We start from the raw sequence: 24983 nt of genomic DNA, 5'->3' as shown, positions 1-24983 counted from the left end.
ACACTTAGATTGGAGGGATTGGGATGAAACTTGGTGGGAAAAATAAGCAGAAGTCTTAGATACGTGATTTACATAATTGAAACGGATCTGCTCTATTGGGGGGGGGGGGGGGTAATTCTGTAAAATTAGAAAAATTGACGTATTTTCAACTTACGAAGGAGTGATCGGATCTTAATGAAATTTCATATTTGGAAGGACCTCGTAACTCAGATGTCTTATTTTAAATTTCAACCGGATCCAGCGTAATTAGGGGGGGGGGCAGACAAAACCTGTCTAAGATACGTGACTGACAAAACCGGACCGGATCTGCTCTCTTTGGTGGAGTTTGGGGGGGGGGTAATTTGGAAAATTGAGGTATTTTTAACTTACGAAAGGGTGACCAGATCTTAATGAATTTTAATATTTAGAAGGATCTTGTGCTTTAAAGCTCTAATTTTAAATTCGGACCAGATCCTTTGACATTGGGGGGATTGGAGAGGGAAGCCGGAATTCTTGGAAAAAGTGAAAATTGGGGTATTTTTATCTTACGAATAGGTGATCGGATCTTAATGAAATTTGATATTTAGAAGGAATTCATGTCTTAGAGTTCTTATTTCCAATCTTGACCAGATCTTTTGACATAGGGGGGAGTTGGAGTGGGAAATCTTGGAAAATACTTTGAGTAGAGAAACCGGGATGAAGCTTGGTGGATAGAATAAGCAAATGTCCTTGATACGTAATTGACGGAACTGTACTGGATTCGCTCTCTTTGGGGGAGTTGGGGGAGGGGATCAGTGATTTGGTGAGTTTGATGAGTCTGGACGTGCTAGGACGATGAAAATTGGTAGGCGTGTCAGGGAGCTGCACAAATTGACTTGTTAAAGTCGTTTTACCAGATTAGACCATCTGGGGGGCTACAGGGAGAGAAAAAATTAGGTATTTATAACATACGAGTAGGTGATCGGATCTTAATGAATTTTGATATTTAGAAGGACATCGTGACTCAGAGCTCTTATTTTAAGTCCTGATCGTCTTTAAGCCTTTAATATTTCTTTTAAATTAATCTATTGATTCATAGAATTTTGTTAGAGCTCATACCATATGATCTCTTGGCTCTTAGCTCTTCATGCCTCGTCACAAGTGCCATATGAGCTCTTAGCTCTTGTTTCTAAATGTATACAGTTTGAAAGCTTTTGTACAAGTCGTGCGTCAGGTCCCCTATTATGCATAGCCCTTCTGGTTAAAGACAAAGAATCAAGAGGTCTGTTTAGAAGACTTTTCTCTTTCTTTAGAATTTTTCTCTTTCTTTAGAAGTTAAAACGGTTACACAACTTGTTAAAGATCGAACTATTATTGTGGGGGTGCTACTTTATTTTGTGTGTAACAGGGATAAGTTCTACGACTGAAAGCTCAGATAGAGTAAAGCCTATGCCAAACGGATACCTGTAAAAATTTGGGATAAACACGAGAAGTGTCAGATGATTTACCCTCTATTACATGTATCACTCACAAAGGCAAAGAATCAGGAAATCTGTACAAAAGGCTATTTGAACCACTGGTCTGCATGCAAAAACGTTAAATCTGCTTTTATCTTCAAAGCAATCAGTTTTAGAAACTTTTCTTTTTTTTAGAAGTTAAGATGGTCACCTGACTCGTCAAAAATCCTCATTTCTTCAAAAGGGTCTTGTCAAATTTATTCTGTTGACGATTCGAACTGGAAATGCACTTTGCAAGGAGGGACGCTTGAGTGTGAAGATTTTTTGTGGTCGCCTGATAGCATGAGTGTTATTGCTCTTTCTGCTAATAATGTAAGTAATTATTGGGACTAGGTCCTTCCTTTCAAGTTTTGTAGAATTTTTGAATTTATCAAAATTGTGTTTTTTTGCTTTTGTGTGAATCCTTTAAGAGAAACTTACAATCCCTTGGCTTGAACAACAGTAAAAATGTATCGACTTCAAAAACAAGAAAAGTTGCCACAACCACGATATTTCACATCGACATAACTTTTTCCCGTTTTTTCATTCCCAAAAGCTATCTAAGTAATTTGACATCACAGAAAGCTGCTTAATGGCTCATTTTAAAGGAACATGACACACATGCGTGATTTTTTAATATAAGAATCAATATTTGTGCAAAAAACTATTTTCATGTACAAGGTAACGAATCGTAGGTTGTAACCATATATGGCGTAAAAAAAACATATTATTTTGTTAGCTATAATTATATTAAGCAACTAACTTTAGCCTGTTGTAAGTGATCAGGGTTGTGGCGATAATGGCAGCCTGGTAAGAGACGATCACGTCCTATAGCAACAAATACAATAACCCATAACTCCTGGAGTATATTATATATACTCCATCAGTATATTTTGACGTTAAATCATTAAAATACGAAATGGTGTTACACTGCATAGTCAGTAACTGGTCAAAGTCACCCTTGACATTATTTATGTTGCTAAAAGATAAGGCATAATCATAAAAAATTACAGTTTATTTAATACTTCTATTAAATGGGTTAGAGGTTATTCCTGGCTATAACAGAGAAGCAACTTTTAAAAAATACTCTTATCAGAAGACAAGTGTGTTGTTCATGCTGCAGCAATGCACTGCAGGGCCGACGCAGGGACCTTAGTAGTCAAGAAGCGTCGTTAATCTGGTAAATACAATACTAGTGTGTTGTATCATTGTGCAAATGGTTGTTCGTTTTAATATTTAAAATACTATGGACAAGATTTCACTCTTTAATATAATTCTAATAGTGTACTTCGTTTTTTGATCTGACTCTTTCTTAAGGATTTATGGGCTATTTTAGTTTTACTATATGGCTTGATCGTCTCTTACTATGTTGCTAGCTACCGCTGCAACCCAGACCTAGTGAATTAACGAATTTATTATCATGCCTTATTTGTAACTTATTTTTCATAAGTCTCTGCTTATACAATGGAAAGCATACCTTCTTGACACGTGGGTGACCAGGGTTCGTTTCCCCATTGGGGCTTGAGTTTGTTCTTTACGACAATAATTATAATGCAATCCGGATTATAATATCATTTATAATGATTTTTCAAAAATTATACAAACAGGAAAAAGCCTTTGCCTTTTTCTTATTTGGTAGAGTAAGAGGTGAACCTCTGAGAAACAGGGAGCTAAGCAAGTCCAATATAACATCATACCTCAGAATGTCTTTTAGTTTAGTATTTCCGTTACTATGTGCTAGAGTTTGTCCTTTAATATAACTTTTGTTCACTTCTTGACATCTTGTCAATGTTTAAAATCATTCCCATAAAACCATGTGTCGAGTATTTAGGACATAGCAAAAAACAAAACTTATTTTACAATTTTCAGGTATTTTTCTAGTTTTAATTTAATAAAAAAAATTGAAATTATTGCTCAGACACCATAAATATGTAGTTTACATAGTACCTTTAGTGATGCGGAGCTGAAAACTAAAATAAAAAGATGATTTCTTTTTATGGAAATAGACATTAAATGACACGTTGGGTAGTTAGAACCTAACAAAAATAAAACTAATTTTCAAATTTTCTGGTAATTTTGATTAAAAAAGTTTAATTATTGCTCAAACACCATAAATACTTTTGCAGTTTACATAGTAATTATAGCGATCCTGAACTGAGAACTAAAATTACATAAAATTACCTTTTTGAAAGATAAACGAGTATAAATGTTGCATTCACTTATTATTATGGTTATTTACTATGGTTGTTCACTTATTATTTCACTTATTGTTAGGGTCAATGTCAATCAGTAAAAATGTCAAAAACCATTTAAACTCATAAAATTAAAAATTTAATGTCAATCAGCAAAAATGTCAACATAGTGAAAACTCGCAAAATTAAAAAGGAAATAAATAGTCAAAACAAAGGGACAATCTAGTTTTGCGACTCAGAAATAGAAAGTTCAAAATTTGCGAAATGAACTTTAAATTATAAGGTAAAAAGGGAGTGAGGGGGGAGGGTGTGAGGAGATTCACTATTTAGTGTGTCAACCACGTTTGGGATGAAAGTTCTTCTATATCTTTCAGTGAAAACTTTTATTGGGGCGCGAAGAGGGATTTTTATTGTAGCAGAGCACAAGAGGCGAAGTCGAAGGGGTGAATATTGACTAGGGAAAAGGGGATTTGTCGGAGGGTTATGGAGGGTATTTTTAGCGAAACGCCAAGAAATTTTTTCTCTCTTTTCTTTAAGGATGGTTAGATTGGCTCTCCTAAGAAGGGATGTATGAGGCACTTTACCCTCATTGATGACAATTCTTTGGCACCATTTTGACTGCCTCTGTTCTTTCTGACTATTCATTGGAGATACCCAACAGAATAGGCGTATTCGAGGGTTGAGCGTACAATTAAGAGGAAAATCCTCAAACAATACGATTTAAACTTTTTAAGGAGCTTAAGAAGGGAAAATGCAGTATTTGTACGTTCTAAGTTATTAATATGGCAATCCCATTTTAAGTCGCTTGAGATGGTAGCACCCAGAGATTTCATAATGTTAACAGACATTTCAGGGGGAGTGGGCAGGAGAAAGAAGGAGGAGTTTTAAGGATATTAGATGTTAAAACCGTTCACCTTAAGGGGGTTGACTCTCCTATCATTAGAAACAGTTTCAACTGACATCAATTCCAAGATGTCCACTGGGCTACTTCTTAGATTTTCGAAACGTGTCTCTAAAAGAGCTAAATCATCAACGAATTCCCATATATCTGGAAAATCGACACCAAGGTCGTTTTTCATTGCAAGAAATAAAATTGGACCTAAGAGGGTTCCCTAGGGCACACTATTATAAATTTGGATGGGATCAGAATATACATTCAGGTATTGGACGACCTGCGTTCTATTAGAAAGGAAAGACGCAATTATTCTAATTAAATAGGGTCAACTTGAAAGTCATTGGACAGTTTTTCTACCAATGTATTGTGGTTAATTAAGTCAAAAGCTTTTTGCGTGTCCACTACGATAACATTGAGTCTGATATTGGTCTTATAAGTGTGTTACATATTGTGTCCTTAAGGTGAACAAGATAGTGAATGGTAGATGTAGAGCGTAAGTTTCTAAATCGCCTTTGGTCAACATTTGGGATTATATTTACTTTCAACCACTCAGCTAATAAGTTATCATATAACTTGGAAAAAAAAACGGGAGTAAGAGTAATAGACACCATCAAAATGTTGCTTGTTACGGTGGTAATAAAACTTAATTCCAACAATTTGGGAGGATCTTACCCGTAGAGGTTATTCTGTTTAAAAGTAAGAACAAAAGCTCTGAAAGATTGTCACCGAAGGCTTTAATTAGTACAGTCTGCGTGTCTAGCAGACAGAGGCTATACTTTTTTTTGTTCTCCACATCTGATAACAAAATAAAGGGGAAATTGAGAGATCGCAAATCAAAAGGAGGGACTAAAGAGAGGGGAGGGAGGCTTCGAACTGTGATGAAAAGGAATTTGTTAAGGTCATTGGCTGTAACTAAGGGCTCATTTTGGAAATGGAGATCTATATTGTAATATGTTTTCACACAATTTCTTTTATTTTATTATGCCATTGTTTTGGCGTAGTAGAAAACAAATCCTGGACTTTACATTTGTAATGTGAAGAAGTATATTTACAAATTTCTTTTTTATATGTTTACGCAATGAGTTAGCTTCGGAATTTTTACCATTCTTAAGTAGATTCATTTCAAATCTAATTAGCTGTTTTCAATTGACTTGTGATGTACCGTTTGTCATTAGAAAATGTTTGTAATTTTATCTCAAGGAAGGAATCTAGGTATTTTGTTTTAACCAGATTTTGGAAGTTACAAACTTTAACATTAATGTTATTATTCCCCTTAAGAGCCAGCCAATTTTCAATAGCAGGAGCGTTACTAGCCAAAAAGTTTGGGTGGGGGATTGATTTTACCGACTGGCTGATCATTTATATCAACTGTTTTCACCACTAATTAACTACTAATTAATTAATTATGTAGTTAATTACTTAAGTTAGTTAATTACTAATTAGTTACTGAATGTAGTGGCTACTTGGTCTAGTTCAATTTTCAAACGCTACTACAATTATAGAGTGATCAGCAAGGCCATTTCCTGGGGGGGGTTGTGGTTTTTGAACCATATGGTTTTTGTCAATCCCGCAGGCATTGCTATTTGATTTTCGGAGTATTTTGAACAAAATGGCTATCTCAAAATTTCGATCGTACGTAATTGGGGAAAAGAGGGTTTGGGGGGCTCATTTGATCTACTAATTTACTACTAATTAATTAACTACCAATTAAAATAACGTCTATTTCTAATACAAAACTGGAATCGCAAATTCAGCCGAAAGATTCAAACGACTTGGTGACCTAGTGAAGCTATTCGAGGTGGCCTCGAATAGCCACATTTAAGGACAACTGCAGATGTTACCTTGTTCTTTTCCACAGGTTCTTTTGTGACTGAGACGAATTTTAAGTTCATTAAGTTTGTTAATTAAGCTAATTCATTAAACCAGTTTATTATGGCATTAATTAAAAAGAAAACTTTGCTAAAAATGAGCAGAAATAAATTCAAATAATCGTCCAATCGTTAAACTACCGCAAATCACCATCATTAAATTAATGAAACCTACAACGAACAGAAATTACAACAAATAATCGAGTCAAACTCGAAACTGGTAAAATCATATATATATGTATAATATATTTTCAATATATAAAATTATATATATAAAATATAAGTAAAAATTAACATGAGTAGCGCTGACAACCCTCATGCCTTCTCAAGATCAGAACATAATTTTCATTTTAATAATAATAAAAAAAAAAAGAAAAATCACCGTTGATTGTCGGTTTAATATCACTGACATTTATTCCCTAAAGTTTTGATAAATTTATATTTATCCAAGAAAAAAGTGAAAGCATTTATAACGTATGCTGTTCTCATATGTTTTTTTTAAATGTATATAGTGTGAAAGCTTGTGTACAAGTCCTGCGTCAAATTCTTAAGTTTGTTGATTAAGTTACGGTTGATTTCCCTCTTAATTTTTTTTATGCGTTTTTGTTTTATTGTCCTTCCCTTTTTTTGAATTTCAGATTCATATCGGCCTGTGTTTTGGTGTTATTTTGATTTTTTTTTTTCATTGTATTGTTTGATTTGATTTAACGTTCTTTGCCGTCCTTTCCGTTATCATTGCAAGATATCCCTGGTGCCGTTTACTAGCAGCTAAATTTTGAGACTCACTAGCATTTTATTACTTACTTAGACTTAGGTCCTCCCACGCCTGAAAGCACATAAGGCAGCAACAGTGGTTCGCCAAGACGACCTGTCCTGAGCCATCGACCAAAGCTCCTCCATCGAAGACCTCGCCAACTTTGCTTCCTTCTCTAACATCCTGCCAATGGTCATTTTGGGTCTCTCGGACTTACGGAGGCCAGGGGGTGACTCATATCATAGGTTTACCGTCAATAACCTAATACATATGCAACGCAGCAAATGTCTAAGGGTACGTGGCAACGAACTAAGCAAGAAGCGATTCGGCCCAGTAGTAACTGAAACTCTAAGAAACAGAGGTTTGATAACAATACTTGATATCAAAGGAATCTTGGCAGGCGTCACACACATCAATTGAGATCAAAAGAAACTTGAAATCAAAAGAATCGAATTTTGATGTCTATTCAAAATATATAAAATTCATAAAATTTAATGTTACCCATCGAAAGTTATGAGCCTATGAAAATTTGGCCAATTTTCGAAAAAGAAGAGAAACGCCCTCAAAAGGGTGAACTACATAATTATACCTGAAAACAAAGGTAATGGTCCTCCCATGATCAAACAGTTCGTGGTAACGAATTGTACTAAGGAGCGACCCGGCTCAATAGTAACCGAAACTCTAAAAAAATGGAATTTTGATACCAATAGTTACATCAAAAGAATTGCATTTTAATACTGATTTTGAATATATAAGTTTCATCAAGATTAGTCTTACCCATCGAAAGTTACGAGCCTGAGAAAATTGAAACACTCCCTGAAAGTCATACGATCTTAACGAAAATCACACCATCAGATTCAGCGTATCAGAGATTTGTTTTTTTCCCAGGCGTGATCGTATCGACTCAGTGGTCCTAGAATGTCGCGAAAGGGCTCATTCTAACGGAAATTAAAAGTTCTAGTAGCCTTTTTAAGTGACCGAAAAAATGGAGGGCACCTAGGCCCCCTCCCACGCTCATTTTCCCCCAAAGCCACTGGATCAATATTCTGAGATAGCCATTTTATTCACCATAGTCGAAAAACCTAATAACTATGTCTTTGGGGACGACTTACTCCCCCGCTGTCCCCGTGGGAGGGGCTGCAAGTTACAAACTTTGACCTGTGTTTACATATAGTAATGGTTACTGGGAAATGTACCGACGTTTTCAGGGGGATTTTTTTTGGTTTGGGGGGGAAGAGTTGAGGGGAGGGGTTACGTGGGAGAATCTTTCCATGGAGGAACTTCTCATGAGGGAAGAGACTTTCAATGGAGGGGGTGCAGGATTTTCTAGCATTATTTAAAAAAATGAATATGAAAAGGCCTTTGTACTTATTCTACGGCCTTTGTGATTCAGGGGTCATTCTTATGGTATTGGGACAAAATTTAAGCTTTAGTGTAAAGAGCGGGGTATTGACGAGGGATGAGCCCCCTCATACACGCAATAAAAACATACGAATACAGAAGATCGCTACGTAAGTTAATTCGTAAGTTACGTATATTTTTTACTTATGAAAACGTTCGTAAAAAATTAAAAGTTATAGTTGCGTTTTTAAGTAATCAAAAAATTGGAGGGCAACTAGGCCTCCTCCCTCGCTCCTTTTTTCTCAAAATCTTCCGATTAAAACTATGAAAAAGCCATTTAGCCAAAAAAAATTAATATGTAAATTTCGTTTTAATTATTTATGCGCGGACAGCCAAGATCAAAACATGCATTGATTCAAAAACGTCCAGAAATTAAACAAAAAAAAAAAAAAGTTTTTTTTAATGAAAGTAAGGAGGGACATTAAAACTTAAAACGAACAGAAATTACTCCGTATATGATAGGGGCTTCTCCTCCTCAACGCCCCGCTCTTTACGCTGATTTTTACTGTTTTAAAAAGTAGAGTTAAGAGAAAAAGTCAAACTTTAGTGTAAAGAGCGCGGGCGTTGAGGAGGAAAAGCCCCTTTCATATATGGAGTAATTTCTGTTCGTTTTAAGTTTTAATGTCGCTCCTTACTTTCATTTTAAAAAAACAGTTTTCTTTGTTTGATATGTATTACAAGCGCTGTAGCCACTTTGAATTTTATGTCACAAATAGCACTAGTATATATATATATATATATATATATATATATATATATATATATATATATATATACATATATATATATATATATATATATATATATATATATATATATATATATATATATATATATATATATATATATATATATATATATATATATATATATATATATATATATATATATATATATATATATATATATATATATATATATATATAAAGGGGTACTCTTACGAAAATATTTTTTGAGGTCTCCTTTCCAATTAAATTATCTCAGACCTTGTTTCTTGAATTTTATACATTACTGCTTTAATTTCTTTTTTCTTTTTTAAGGTATGTTTAGTTGTGTGGTGTCTTATTAATAGAGCTATAATTAAACTTGGAACACTAAAACCTGTCAATTCAATTTTCAAATTTTCCCCAAACGGTTCATGGCTTTCACTCACTGAGGTATCTAGTTTGGGAAGGCATGTAATTCGAGTATATTCATGCAGTAATTGGACCCTTGTTCAAGTGAGTATAAGGTGGCGTATCTAGAGCATAAAGTTATAAGCTTCTCATTTCTCTTCTTTTGTGTTTTTACGTACTTTCATTTCCTGACTTGTGCTGAAAAATATTTCTTAATAAACGAAATAACAAAGAAAACATTTTTCAAGTGCTCATGATCGAATTTATCAGAAATATGTATATATATATATATATATATATATATATATATATATATATATATATATATATATATATATATATATATATATATATATATATATATATATATTCTTATATATAGACTATTCTTAGCAGCTACGGCAAAGGACATTGAAAAATTGTCTGATATAACGAAAGTCCAAAAGGAAGAAGAAAGAAAAATGCGGTTAGATGACATACAAAACCGAGAATCAGAACGTATAATAAATGTAAGAGAAGAATAAAGAGGCTCATTCTAACGGAAATGAAAAATTCTAGTGCCCTTTTTAAGTGACCGAAAAAATTGGAGGGCACCTTGGCCTCTCCAAAATTCTGAGATAGTCATTTTATTCAGCGTAGTCGAAAAATCTTCTAACTATGAGTTTGGGGACGACATACTCCCCCACAGTCCCCGTGAGAGGGGCTACAAGTTAAAAATTTTGACCAGTGCTTACATGTAGTAATGGTTAGTGGGAAGTGTATAGACGTTTTCAGGGGAATATTTTTGTTGGGGGAGGGGTTGAGAAGAGGTGATGTGCTGGGGGAACCTTCCATCGAGGAGTATGTCATGGGGGAAGAAAATTTCCATGAAGGGAGCGCAGGATTTTCTAGCATTATTTAAAAAAAAGAAAAAATAAATATGAAAAAGTTTTTTTCAACTGGAAGTAAGGAGCAGTATTAAAACTTAAAACAAACATAAATTATTACGCATATGAGGGGGTCACCTCTTCCTAATACCTCGCTCTTTACGCTAAAGTATTTTTAGTAATTTCAACTATTTATTCTACTGCTTTTGTGACTCAGGGGTCATTCTTAATGAATTGGGACAAAATTTAAGCTTTAGTGTAAAGAGCGAGGTACTGACAAGGGGGTGAACCCCCTCATATATGTAATAAAAATATGAGAATACAAAAGTTCGTTACGTAAGCTAATTTATAAGCTATGTACATCTTTTACTAATAAAAACATTCGTAAAAGATTAGAAGTTCTAGTTGCCTTTTTAAGTAACCAAAAAATCGGAGGGCAATTAGGCTTCCTCCCCCGCTCCTTTTTCCTCAAACTCATTCGATCAAAACTATGAGAAAGCCATTTAGCCAAAAAAAAATATGCAAATTTCGTTATAATTATTCCTCTGCGGAGAGCCAAAATCAAAACTTGCATTGATTCAAAAACGTTCAGAAATTAAATAGAAAAAAACAAGTTTTCTTAACTGAAAGTAAGGAGCGACATCAAAACTTAAAGCGAACAGAAATTACTTCGTATGTGAAAGGGGCTGCTTCCTCATCAACGCCCCACTCTTTACGCCAAAAAAAGAAGAGTTGAGAGAAAGAGTCATACTTTAGCGTAAAGAGCGGGACGTTGATGAGGAAGCAGCCCCTTTCATATACGAAGTAATTTCTGTTCGCTTTAAGTTTTAATGTCGCTCCTTACTTTCAGTTAAAAAAACTTGTTTATTTTATTTAATAAATAACTAGGACAAGGGAAACTACTGTGACAGTATTTGAAAAAAAAAACAAAAAAAAACATTGTAACATAAGGAACATAATTTTATAAGGAATTTAGCCAAAAAGATTAGACTACAAACAAAATGTCCACAATTAGAAAGCCAAACCTTACATAACGAGTGGTGAGAAGAGTGGGTGTGGCGGAAAGTGGGGGAGCATAATTGCCTATTCAACATATCGTTTATGTAGTGGAAAACGTTCTTATGTATTTTCCTTTAGCAAATTTTATTGGGGTGAAAATAGAGGTTTTTGTTGAACCAGAACAACAGAGGTATAGTCTAAGGGTAAAAATTAAGTAGGGAAAAGTGCATTTGCTCGGGGGCTGTGAAGAGCAAACTGTAAACATATTAAGTGAATACCATTTAGACAGCGGCTTTTTGGGAAGCATTGCAGAATATTATAGTGTGGAGAATTACGGATTGTTGTTTGAAATAGAAGGATTGTTAAATATTAACAAACAACAAAGAGCGATAAAACTCAACGAACAAAAAACCTCAAACGAGACTGCGGTCAGTAAAGAGAAAATAGATAAAAGACTAAAATAACGCGGATATTTTACCTGTATCTAAACTGGGCGTCCTCAGCACAAGATAAAAAGAAAAACACTAAACTAAAAACAAACAAAACCACCAACAATAATAATAAATACAATTATCGCTACTGATCCACGTAGGGAAAAGAAGTTATTAGAGTTACTTCAGTGAGAAAATCAAAGCAATTGATGTTCTTCAGCACATTCAGTGCAAATTCAGATGCACATTAAGAGCCAGAGGTGAAAAAGGGGCTGTCCCCTCATATACGGAATAATTTCTGTTCGGTTCAATTTTTAGCATTACTCCTTGCTTTCAGTTCAAAATCTGTTTTCTTTTTTTGCTCTTAGTGTGTAACTTATCGCTCTTTCTCCAGGTGCTGTAACGATTTTGTCAGTTCCCAGATGCATTAAACATTTCAATGATGCTGAATCAAATTCTCTTTTCAAAATTCTGATCGAATGTATTTTGGGGAATGGTCGTCAGTGGTGGCTAGTTGCCTTCCAACTTTTTTGTTCACTTAAAAATGGTTTTTGGACTTTTTACTTCCGTTTGAAAAAGCCCTTTCTTGGGCTCTTTAGACCATAGGTTCGATAAAAAAAAAAAAAAAAAAAAAAAAAAAAAAAAAAAAAAAAAAAAAAAAAAAAAAAAAAAAAAAAAATTACATGCATCCGTGATCCGCAAAAAATAAAAAATTTCGGGTTTTTATTGATAAGAGCTTGAAACCTCCACAACAGGGATCTATTAAATGCTGAACCTCAGTTTGATTTTCACAAAGATCACTTGACCTTTTGGGTTTGTTTCTCCCTTTTTCAAAAATTAAGCCAATTTACCCAGACCCGTAGTTTTGATAGATATCACTAAACTTAATGATTTTACTATATCGGGAATCAGTGTCAAAGGCAAATTCTTTTGGTGTTAACCGTCAATTGTAGTTAAAACTAAGTTAAAATTTTGCCGAGTCGCTCCTTATTTAGAATATGAAACCACGTGCTGTTTGATTATATTATATTATTTCACCTTTTCCTTTTTCTCCTATCCTTGTTTTTTTTGTATAAATATATAGGCTTGTAATTTGCTAGTAGAATTAAGGTTGTGCAAAATATACGGATTATTAAGTCCTTAGAGTCATGCACAGTAAATAGAATTCCAGGATTTTGCAGAAAAATCCAATTTTCCAGCCTAAATAGTTTAGGGGCATGTTCAAATGAGATGTGAACACTTGAATGAACACCATTTAAATAGAAAGATAAACCCTTGATTTTATATAAACACTTTAAAATTTTATTGAAAATTTAATTATTATAATGAATTTGCACAAAGAGCCAAATGAGATTGGACTCAGGGTGGTAATTGTACCAAAATATAAAATAGCACAGATACAAATGCAGTTAAAAAAAATTAAACGCTATTAAATAGAATAAAACAAGATCAAAATAGTCAGAAAAAAATACGAATACTTCATAATACTTAATATACATAATACTTCATAATATAAACCGCTCAAAATGGACATACATGTAATAATATACCTGGAATATGTATAAAAACTCTTACTCGCAACTCAGATGCTAAAACATCGTCACCTATCACTCTATTTGTCTCTTTTGAAATTCTTTAAAACACTAGTTTCATAACCCAAGATAATTTCTATCTTGTGAGAACTATCACTTACATAAAATAGCTGAAAAAGTTTTTCAACTGACAGTAGTGATCGAAAAAAAGTACTAAAAAACTTTAGCGTAAAAAGAAAGGAGTCGAGGAGGAGTAACCCCTATATATATACATATGCGTAATAATTTCTGTTCGTTTTCAGTTTTAATGTTGCTCATTACGCTCAGTTGAAAAAGCCTGCTTTTTTTTTATTCAACTGATTTCTTTTATTCAACTGAGAGTAAGGAGCAACATTTGAAATTAAAACGGACAGAAATTATTACGTATATGAGGAGGGTTGCTCTTCCTCAACACCTTGCTATTTACGCCTAAATTTAAATTTTTTCCCAATTCTTTGAAAACGACTCCCGAAACACTATGTTCATTTAATTAGAACAATAAGAAGTTTTTTTTTTAAAGTACTTAAAAAACTTTAGCGTAAAGAGTGAGGAATTGAGGAGGAGCAACACCCCCTATATGCGTAATAATTTCTTTTCATTTTAAGTTTTAATTTTGCTCCTTCCTTTTAGTCGAATTTTTTTTTCTTTGCAGTTTAATCCTGCCTCAGCTCATTCTCTTTGGGGGGAAGGGGTGTAGAAAAATGGGCAAACTAGACTTAAAAAAGGAGTTAGTTCTTGGGTATTTTCATATTTAGTGTAAGATTAGTTGGGGGATGTGAGTGACTTTTTGATTCCGCCTAAGAGAATTAAGGAGATTAACGATTGAGGAATTATTAATTGATCGAGTGATTAAGTAAATTAAGAAACGAGTTAGCTTTATAAAAAAACATTGTGCAACTCATGAGACTAAATGAGTTCAAAACGTTCCTATAAGTAAAAATCCATATAATTGCAAATAAAACAGAAAAAGTCTTAGCTGTAAGTTTTCTAACTAGTGCCATATCTTCTCTATACTTTTTCGCGAGTTAAAAAAGAAGACTTTTAATTCCTCCCTAATAAGGCAAGATTGATCCCACTCTCATTCAGTACTTTCTTTCTAGACGATTGAATGTGAAGTAACAAATATATCAGGGCTTTCATGGGTAGATGATGGCTCAATCGCCTATTGGGATACGCTTTTCTCAAGAAAAGTCTGTATCAGCCTTTTGTGTGGTACACATATTGCCAAATTTGAAAATATTCCTTCATTGGAGAAAATAGATGTCTCTGTATCTGGAGGTTTAATTGCCATGTCTAATGGAAAAGAAGTAAGTGATGGCAGTACGCCTATTGTTATAAGATAGGATTAGGATTTGACCTTAAACCTCATTTAATGTATGGGGGTATATCTTTTGTAAATGTATAGCTTATGTTAATTACTATTTGTTAAATAGAGGACAAATAATTTTGATAAGTTTTCTTTTCAAGTTTAAATTTGTTTACTTCAGTTTGTTGTTTATTCTTCTTATTCTGTCTAATACCCTTGTAATATATCGTAGCATTTTCCAGGGAAGTTTCACATAGTTTGGCCGGTGAGCATAACTTGTTAGTTTTACTGTACAACAGTGAGGAATTAAAGATAAATTTTCAGAAAAGGCTAACGTTTTGGTGAAAAACTAGATTATTTTTAATATAAGCGAAAGTAGCAAACTATGATAATCTATTAGTGGCTAGTGGGTTTGACCATAGGTTGGTTATACGGGACCCAAAGACAGGGGACCTGTTTGGGCGAGGGGACGAGGGGGCAGTTGCCGTCCCAGTAATGTTGAGATGCCCCTTGACTATCCGGATATGGACCCCTCTTGCCCCCTCCCCCAATAAAAATGCTGGAGATTCGCGCCTGCCCAGAGATCGAACCCAGCTCTTCCAACAAATTACAGGACCGATGCAGGGACCTTAGTAGTCAAGAAGTATCGTTTTAATCTGATTACTTTTGCTTTACATGCAAACTATAATGTTGTCTGGGATAGCGAAAGTTGTAAAGAAGTTGGAATCATCTGACTCAGTTCGCCATTTTAGTATAACTATGTTTACTGAAGCAATTCCTGATCTCCTTTGTGGGAAATCTTCTTTGAATAAGATAATATAATATTTTTTGTTTTAAAGTCAATTACAAGCTGCTCCTTACAAATTTTCTTATTTTGTCAAGTAAAGACAGAACCACAAAAAACATAAAAAAGCATAAAAACAAATTAAAATGACAAGGAAAACCAAACAAATCTTAACAAGAGAATAAAACTGAAATATACGATACTTAATATTAGCAAAAATAAAATTTTAGGAATTCAATAAAATATAGACCACATAAATAAGAATATCCAAAATTCAATAAAAATAAAAAACTCTACTAGCGGAATGTTATAAAAGGATGGGAAGGGGAGAGTAGGAAGACATTCTACTATTTAATATATCTGTTGCATGGGTAGTACGAGATAATACTTAATTGATAAACCACTAGCAAAAGCTAAAAAAATAATTCCATAAAATCAAAACAGAATTGCAAAGGATAAAGCAAGGTAAATACCTAATGATTAAAGCAACTGTAGCTGAAAAAATGCTTTATCACGTACTAAAATAAAAAGATTTAACTCCAAACCAAAAGAAAAACAAAAGAAGTAAAAATAGATGACAAAGGAGCCGTAAAAAGGTCAGTATAAATACTGGCAATAATTACTGTGACAATATACGAAAAACGGAACTGAAGATGAAATTGCCCTATCAAGAATCGTTAGGGTGCTGCAGGAAAATGGGGAAGAAACTCTTTTAGAACCTCTCGATAAGAGCATGGATTAGCGGGTAAATTGGTACTCCTGAGGAAAATGGTCGTGTATATCAGAGATAATTTCTTCAATGTGGGCATTACAAAAGATGGATATAGGAAAGTCAATCAAATGCTTTCCATAATTTCGTTTAAGGAAGTAAGAAGCTTGGCTTTAAAAATGATAAAATATGGTATTTAACTCTTTATGTAACCGACCCTGTATCAGTGCCGACTCAGTTTTGTTTTTAAGTTCGCTAAAAAGATGAGGATACCCAATTAGACAGAATACCCAATTATTGAATACCCTTATTGAATACCAAATACCTAGTTCCAACAACAGGCTAACAAAGGATGAGTAAACTCAGAAAGAATGCATCAGTGGACAGTTGAATTGGTTCAGTGGTTGTAAATAAGGACACCGGCGCATTTGTTTGTTCGGCAATAACTGTTGTTTGACAATTCAGGTTTCGTTTGTTGAAATCTGTCACAGATTTTTAAAGATTAAAAAAAAAAGATTTAGATATTAAAAATACAAAGATTAACATTATTGGAATTTTTGGTACCAAAGATTTTACTACGTTTACTTAACTTGAAGGAATAAAATTACATTTACTTGGAGATTGTCAAGTTCAAGGCTATTCAGTAATAAGCAAATCAAAATTTTATGGTTGACCCTTTGGAACGCCCTTTGGAGATCAACTTGGAGATAAACGCCCTTTGGAGATCAACTAATACAAGGCTTTGTCAGACGTTTGGTTTCCTAGACTATTTAAAAGGGTATATACCTGTCAGTTTTTACTTTTAGCCATTCGCACAGGAAATCATTATAAAGTTTTGAAAAACTTGAGTAAGTGTAATAGATTGGCAAAGTTCAGACTAGTAGATTTCTTCGGAGCAGGTGTTACAAAACCGTCTTTATAACAATTTGAGGAATTACCAGATTTTACTATTTGTTTAAAAATATTTGCTAGAGGTTCAGCAGTTCTGTTTGAAAAGGATTTATTGGAATCAATTTGGATACCCAAGAGGAAAATGGTTTATTTTTTTTAGCTTTTGGACATTAATTATAACATCGGAGAGAAATTCGGGAACGGGCCTGCTTCGAGAAATAACCGAAGAAATTGGGAGTTCAGAATTTTTTTTTGCTATCAGCCTTTGTAATACTGCCTTGCTCGAAAAGTCTTATCTATTTTCTTATAATTTTTTGGAATGCTCCATGGAAATGACACTTATCATTTGATCACTTGTTAATTTTTTCTGGAAGGCATTGCTCATACTTACTTATTAATAAATCTTGGAGAGACAAAGCCTACTCGTCACCACTTCCTGTTTCATAAAAGGAAGACCAATTTTCAGTGGTAATCCAAGAGCCAAACTTTAAAGTACCGAGTCGGTAAGAGGTCAAGATGATTTCAGCAATTGAAAAGGGCCGTTTAATCCTTAAATTGATGACATATAGTTGGCTTTGGTGTCCCTCAAATAAGGGTATAATTTAGAAAGTTTTCTAAGGAACAGTTTTGTGACTTTTTCATCACTAGATGAGGTTTTTTGAATTTTCGAAACAGTGTTACATTCAAAAATAGACGCCTAGCGTTTTGAAAGTTTGACTGTCGAAGGAATTTATTATGTTTACTTGGGAAAGTTTTGTTATGTTTCCAAATTAGACAGATGGCACTTTTTAAAGTTCGACTCTCTACAGAATTTTACATATCTACCTATAAAAGTGATTCAACTTCTTTGATCTGTACAAGCACCGCTAAATAATGAGCAAATACCATGCGGAATCAGAAAAGAGACAAGTTGAAGCATAGTCCCACCTAATGTCTCTTTGCTCATCATTCATGCTCGTATGGTCTGTCTTTACTGACTTCCTAGTTAAATTAAGAATCCTTTAAGTTTTAATTCTGCTGAGCACCGCTGTTGTGCTTATGGCGCTTATGTTCTTATTGCAGAAACAGTAAGTCTTGCTGCAGGCATTTTCAGTCAACAACGTCCTGTCTAATTTTTTATTTCCTTTTTGATCAAGCTTTGGACGGTCTGCAGAAGTTTTTCCTTCGCACGATCTGTTTTTGAAGGAATTACGTCCTAGAGACAGTTTCTGTCAAACCAGTCAACAAAAATAATATCATATTTGCCACAATATTTAACTTATTGAGTATATATAAACGCTGAAATTTACGTGTAATTTAATTATAAAAAACTTATTTAAACTGAAACCACTTTTGGCTTCATTCATTCCTCGTCTCCAAAAACAGGTGGGCGGAGGTAGGAGCTAGTGTTCAATCCCTCTATTTTCTCATATTGTTTCTAACGAAATCGAGATGGTTCAATAAATGTTCTCCAAAGGTACTGAGGGGATTTTCATGTTGGATCAATCCCTCCTTTGTTTTCCATGTTCTTTGTAACGAAGATAATGATAAGTGACAAAAGTGTTAGCCAAACTCTACTATGGGGAGTGCCCCGTTGAATGGGTAACATTTATCCATGTCTTCTCACCAGTTGTAAATTCAACTTAAGCTAGCAACTGAAATATATTGGTTCTTCAGGGCCAAAACAATATTGGATGTAACTCAAGAATTTAAGCTATTAATTATGCGTCAACATTTGTAATTTATTTGCAATTGATTACTAAAACTGATCTGAATTGAATCGTAGCTGCAGTGTAGTTTTCTCCTTTTAGAAGTGGCGAGTGTACAATCTTCTTCTAGTTTTGCATGCTCTTTACTACGAAACTTGCGACTTTTTACATAAGTGTTTTCCAAATTATATCGTGGGGAGCACCTAAGGTGTCTCTTGAATCTAGAATCTAGATGGTTCTCTTAGTTTGAATTGGCAACTCAACCTAAATTTATCTATTTACTAACTGCCATAACACCGGAACTATGGGATTAAACTTTTTGATTTTTGCTAGGTTTGTTTTTTTTTGGTTGGTTTTATTTGTTATTTATTCTTTTTCAACTTGTTCTTAGCATGTTTCTGAACCAGATAAATTCTACCGATTCCACTTAAATCTTGGCGAAGCTCTGCTTAGCATGAAAACTAAATTCAATATCCATTGCATCAAGTCCTGTCACTGGACTTTGTTTTTTCTTTTGCTTCTCTAGTTCTTTTGTTTTTCATAAAGACACTGATATATCTGGACCAAGAGAAATAATTTATATTAATATGATATCAGAAACATGAAATTGAACTTATGTTGTTTTTTTCTTGGTACTTTTCTGAACCGTAAAAATCTCCCCTTCCACTTACCTCTTCGCTAAGCTGTGTGTCAATTTGACAAAAGTATTAAAAACCATACAAGAACTTCGAACAGCTCTTGATGTTCCTCATTGGGTGTATCAAATAAGTAAGGATAAAGAGGTCTCCAATGTAAAGGTATTGAATAGACTGTTCTTGTCATCTCAATAGCTTTTCCAGTTTTGAAGTGGAAGATTTGAAAACTGTTAATGGTTACGTTTTGTCCAGAAACATATCTTATGAAAAAGAATCGATCTCCTGAACCGAAAAATTATTAAGATACTTTAATTTGCCCATTTTTTGTTCGCTAAACTGTTAACTGTCCTTTTCTTAGGAAAATGTTACATATCTGACTATTAGTGCTTCAGAACTGACAACAAAGGATTTAATTATAAGTATTGATGCTTTTAGTCAATCGACAACAAAAGAAACTTAAAAGTTATATTATTTCACCGGTTACAGAGAGTCTTGGCATGGATATCTCATTATGTTCTTGCCATAATCCTTACATCTCAAGCTAAAGGAAACATGAGATTGGTCATATGCGCAATACCTGAAAAATTAACTCCATAACTCCAGCTTCGTAAGTTCATGCAAATGGAAGGGGAGGGTAGTAAATACCATTTTAAGGGGGCACTAATTAAGGGGTCAGGAGGAGGCACTAACAAAAGAAATCTTACCATGTTATTATTCCACCGACTGTAAGAGGATCTTGGAATAGACTTTGATGTTTGTACCGTTATAATAGTTGCTTCTTAAGGAAAAGGAAGGAAGTAAGGGTTAAAAAAAGAAACTTTAAAAAACACGTCAAAGTGTGTTTACATCCATTTTTGTTGAGTCTTTACGAGTCGGACAAGCATTTGGGAGAGGAGGGGGGTCAAACCCCCTAACACCACCCCCGTGGATACGGTTTTTCTGCAAGCAGAGGGCTGCAAATCCTAGGTTAAGTGGTACCCAGGGAAAAATTAATCCGAATAAAAATAAGTCTACTCAAAATGAAGAATTTCATCAAAGTGGGGAATCTCCCAGCCATGGTGCCCAGGGCAGCTGACCCGATTGCTCCCTCTCCCACTTTGAAAGGCTTTGCCTGTAGGTTAAACAAAAGAGTAAGAGTATTATCCTGTAATTGAATGGTAGGAAGAGTACTTTAGTTTATTGACTTACACCTGTGACGTATTTTCGCAACCCAATCACAATATTACTTATCTCTATAAAAGGAGGAAAAGGAAGAATGGTGCAAGACAAAACACATGGAAGCTAACGTTTTAGTTCCATGGATGTCAATTCACCAAAATTTAAGTAGGGGGGGGATGATATCATAATATTTTCGTTTTTTTGGTGAAAACACCAGAAAAAGCTATTTTTCAGTGTCTTGAGAGCGGGAGGGGATTTGCCCTTCTCCTAATTGACACGCCTGCTTCGCTCTATATAAAGCTTTGCACTTTTGTAGTTATTAGAACATTAGGCCTAAATATAGCAACTGCTGATATTACAATGACACCAGGCCAATATACTAGCAGTTTTACACTAAAGTTCACAAAAGTGAAACAGCTTGAAGCACATTACCTCAAATAAGGCTGGAACAATATTGTAAACGTCGCTTTCGAATCTCAGAACATTCTTGAAAGGTTTCAAGATGAAAGGATTCTTGTTTGTCGGCCACTTGTAGACTAAAACTATAGCAGTTTTGTAGCGATACCATTAATAGTAGTTACTTTTTTTTTGCATCCCTGGATCAAACCAAAATCCTTTAGCCGCGATGGCTTGAGAATATCTAGTGAGCAACCAATTACTAACCGAAAAATATATTTGGAGGACGGGGACTGTGCTTGCACTTCCTGGGGCACCTACGCAATGAATTGACTGATAATTTACGTAAATCTAAGCTTTACCTGTTTGTAGTTTTATACCAACCCCCACTCTCCCCCACTTCATAAAAAAAATCTATACCAGCTATTACAAGAGTCAGTCTATAAATGAAGAACAGTGAATGCACTCTGAACTTCAATAAATTTGAGCTAAATTGTTGATTAATGTTAAAGGAGGCACCTAAAAGTCACTCTTTTAATCAGTGACTCCCCGCGGAAGACTTATAAAAATATATAGAAAACCAGGGAGGGATTGAACTATGGTTGCCACAGACATTGGAAACCATTTAAGTCAAAGGAAATAATTTTGAGAAATTTTGGAAATAAAATTGAATAATTTTGATGACAGAATTTAAACAGAATGGTTAATTTAAGCACGAGCTACTGAGAGGTCGCTTGTTCAATAGGTATTCCCTAAAACAGATTTTCGAAAATAAGTCTCTAGGGATTTCTAAGCTACATTACAAAAATACTGTGCAGTAAGAAGGGACTGAACTTTCTTTACCACAGTCGTCAGATTCTAACTTAAGAAGAAAGCTGAATTCAGTCAAAGAGTCGGAAGGTATTTCAGACATAGTAAAGTAAGTAAATAAATAAAGTTAAGTTGAACTGTTAATCGAAAATAAAGGAGGCGTCTAATCATCACCCTCTCAACTGGGAAATCCTATGCATACTTCAAAAAATACTTCTGTAAACCATTTTAAGCTTTATTATCCCGAAAATTAAGAAGGAATTAAGCTTCGACTGCCGGATCAGCTTGCAAATGAATAAAAAAGACTGAATGCAGCCATAAAGGTCGTAAGGGATCTTACGACCTTACGAGGTGGTAAGGGGTCGTAAGCGAAAATAAGCTAGTGAAGAGATAATCTTAGCCTAAGTCTCAATGAAGATAAACGAGCTGCCCAGATATCACCCATTCGACTGGACAGAGTTAACTGAAAACTTCGGGAAGTCATATTGCTTTAATTTATTGTTAAATAGTTGAATAAATCAAAAATTTAAGTCTAATCTTTGGAGTATGGGAGAAATCAAAATAGAAACAATTTTCCACAATTTCCAAGAATTTTTCTCTTAGCTCTTTCAAACTACAAAGATTTAAACATTGAAAATTATATTACTCCTCTGGGATGTCTCGACCGAGTCGTTTGATTTTTGAATTAAAATTGAATAGTTGTGAGCATATAGTCATGGCTAATTGTAGAAAAAGCCAATACAGATAATCCAATTGAGTGAGAAGAAAAAACCTGGCATTCATTCTCCGACGTTACCATCTTCCACTTATGTAACACCTCTCATGTCACTCCACAATGCCCAGCTAGAGTCAATCTTTTGGAGGGTCTCCCCGGCTCGCCACGCTGGGTTCTTGCATTATAGTTGAAAATTTTGAATTATAATGTAGAATTTTCCATTATGTCACTCCACAAGGTTTTATCTATTTGTTATTTCTTTTATTACAGGTTTCTCCTTCAATTGCAATTTTTTTTTTCGGAAAGCCGCAATTGAAAGTGGTATTCATGTTTGTTGCCTCAAAATCAATTCATAACAAATGCTGTTGACAAAATGAACGGGATCAAACCAAAACATATCTAGTTGAAAAGACAAACTATGAAAAGCCAAGTAACATTGTTCAGTTGTTACGTGATTTTTTTTTAACGCATAAGGGGAAGAAACAAAAAATTAAGGTTAGGTTAAATGTATAAGACAGTCTAGAGCTTTTGGTATTTACGGGGAAAAGGTACCACACTGGATATCATTTTCAGGGTAGTTTTGCATCATTCTTCTATTTTCGCCTCATAATTTTATTCCTCCGCAATCATTATCATGAATGGCAATCCCTCGGGAAATAGCTGGTAACATCCTCGAGGGAAGCCACGCACCAGGTGGGTCGATGCAATACAATGCCTCATCACTGCAAAGTCACCCTAGATGAAGCCTCATCTGTAGCATCGAACTGGGCCATTTGGAGAAGACACACGGAGCTACAAACTACTTCCCTCTACGCTGATTACCTTACAGAGCAAGAGCGTCAAGTTCAATAAAATTAATTCCAGGTTGTTGAAAACACTAAAATAGGCATTATGGCAATTCAGCACTGAAACATCTTTAGATTTATTAAATAAGTAACAATTGTGAAGGGAATTGATTTTGTTTTGTAATGGTGCAGTTTCGAAACTTTAAGATAAATGTAAAATACAGTCGAACATCTAACGTTAAGAGGGTGGTAGTATCGTAGATGGTGTCTTAGGGAAGAAAGTTAGAAGTTCAGCTAGAAATTTTAGCAGGGCATAATTTACTATGGGACAGGGGGCAACTTCCTCCTGTAGACCCAAGTTTATCCCCCTAGACCTCCATTTTCCCCCTCAGACCTCTGTTTGCCCCCCCCCCCAGCTGAAATTTAGTTTCCGCAAAAATCGTCTCAAAACAAAGCCTGCATAATTCAAGTACCCAGAGGAACAGGTCCGTTTTTTAGTATCTCTTTGCCTTTATAGTAATATATAGGTCATTTTTCAGTTTTTACTATCATTTTCACTTAATTTGGTGAAAAATTGGCTCCAACTCCCCCCCCAAGCATTCTGATGAAATTACGCCACTGAATGTTAGTGAAAATGCTTTAAGCTTGGTAGAAAAGAACAAGAACTTGTACAAGAAGTATTCGAGGGATAGATCATATGGGAAAAGAGAAATATAAAGAGAAGTTGAGCAAGCATTGAACTATGAATCAAAGGATGCGAAATCTAGGCCATAGATAAAATTGCCAAAGATCTGAAAGAAGCAGGTAGGGGGCATAATGTCAAATATTGTATTGGCAGGTGAAGAAATTGAGAGGGAGTTTTCAATATTGACTTGTCCCAGCTAAAAATAGGAACGGGACGTCAATTAGTGATAAGGAAATAATTAAAGAGATATAGGCAAAATGTTTGTGGAATGTGTTAAACCCTGTTAAAGTTACAGGAAACGATATAGAAAAGAATGAAAAAGATAGTGACAATTTTTAAGTGAAGGAGATTTATTTTGCAAAGAACGGTTCGAGACAGTACTAAAGGGAATGAAAAATAATAAGGTGTTGGGTGCTGACAATGTGGTAAATATGTTTTTTAATTATGATGTTTGTATAGTTAGAGATCAAATTCTGAAGATCATGAATATGAATTAGAAAAAAAGAGAGGTACCTAGCGATCTTAGGAAAGCTCTATTTAAACTATTAGAAAGTTGATAAGAGTGAGTGTGGTAATTATAGAGGCATTACTTTGGCTTTTGCAGGACGAAAATTACTTTGTATGATGAATACTTTTTGGACTTAGAAATGTTGTATATAATGTTTTAAGGGAAGAACAGTTTTGTTTTATGAAGGAAAGGGAGTGTGTCGACCAAATTTTCACTCTTAGATTGATAATTGAGAAGTATCTCAGTTATCAGACTTTTTAAATCCTCAATTAAGTAGATTATAAACAAAGCTCTGATTCAGCCGATAGAAGGCCCTCAATTCAAGGAAGATAAACAACTCCTTGAAAGTTTTGAGGTATGTTTTTTT

The 24983-nt window shown here is 34.4% G+C and overlaps 1 protein-coding gene across 3 annotated transcripts in view; it reads left to right on the top strand.

The window, feature by feature from the left end:
• LOC136033505 (WD repeat-containing protein WRAP73-like) overlaps positions 1-24983 on the top strand; it is an 85375-nt gene that overhangs the window by 20979 nt on the left and 39413 nt on the right. For 2 of the 3 annotated variants that reach the window (XM_065714252.1, XM_065714260.1), the window contains exons 2-4: positions 1611-1787; positions 9605-9784; positions 14647-14853. In XM_065714252.1, coding sequence (XP_065570324.1) covers positions 1611-1787; positions 9605-9784; positions 14647-14853 — 564 coding nt within the window. The remainder of the gene's footprint in view (positions 1-1610; positions 1788-9604; positions 9785-14646; positions 14854-24983) is intronic. The other variant, XM_065714255.1, reaches the window with a different exon arrangement.

Source organism: Artemia franciscana, chromosome 1, assembly GCF_032884065.1.
Source record: "Artemia franciscana chromosome 1, ASM3288406v1, whole genome shotgun sequence".
Lineage (NCBI taxonomy): Eukaryota > Metazoa > Arthropoda > Branchiopoda > Anostraca > Artemiidae > Artemia > Artemia franciscana.
This window is presented reverse-complemented; position numbering and strand designations above follow the sequence as displayed.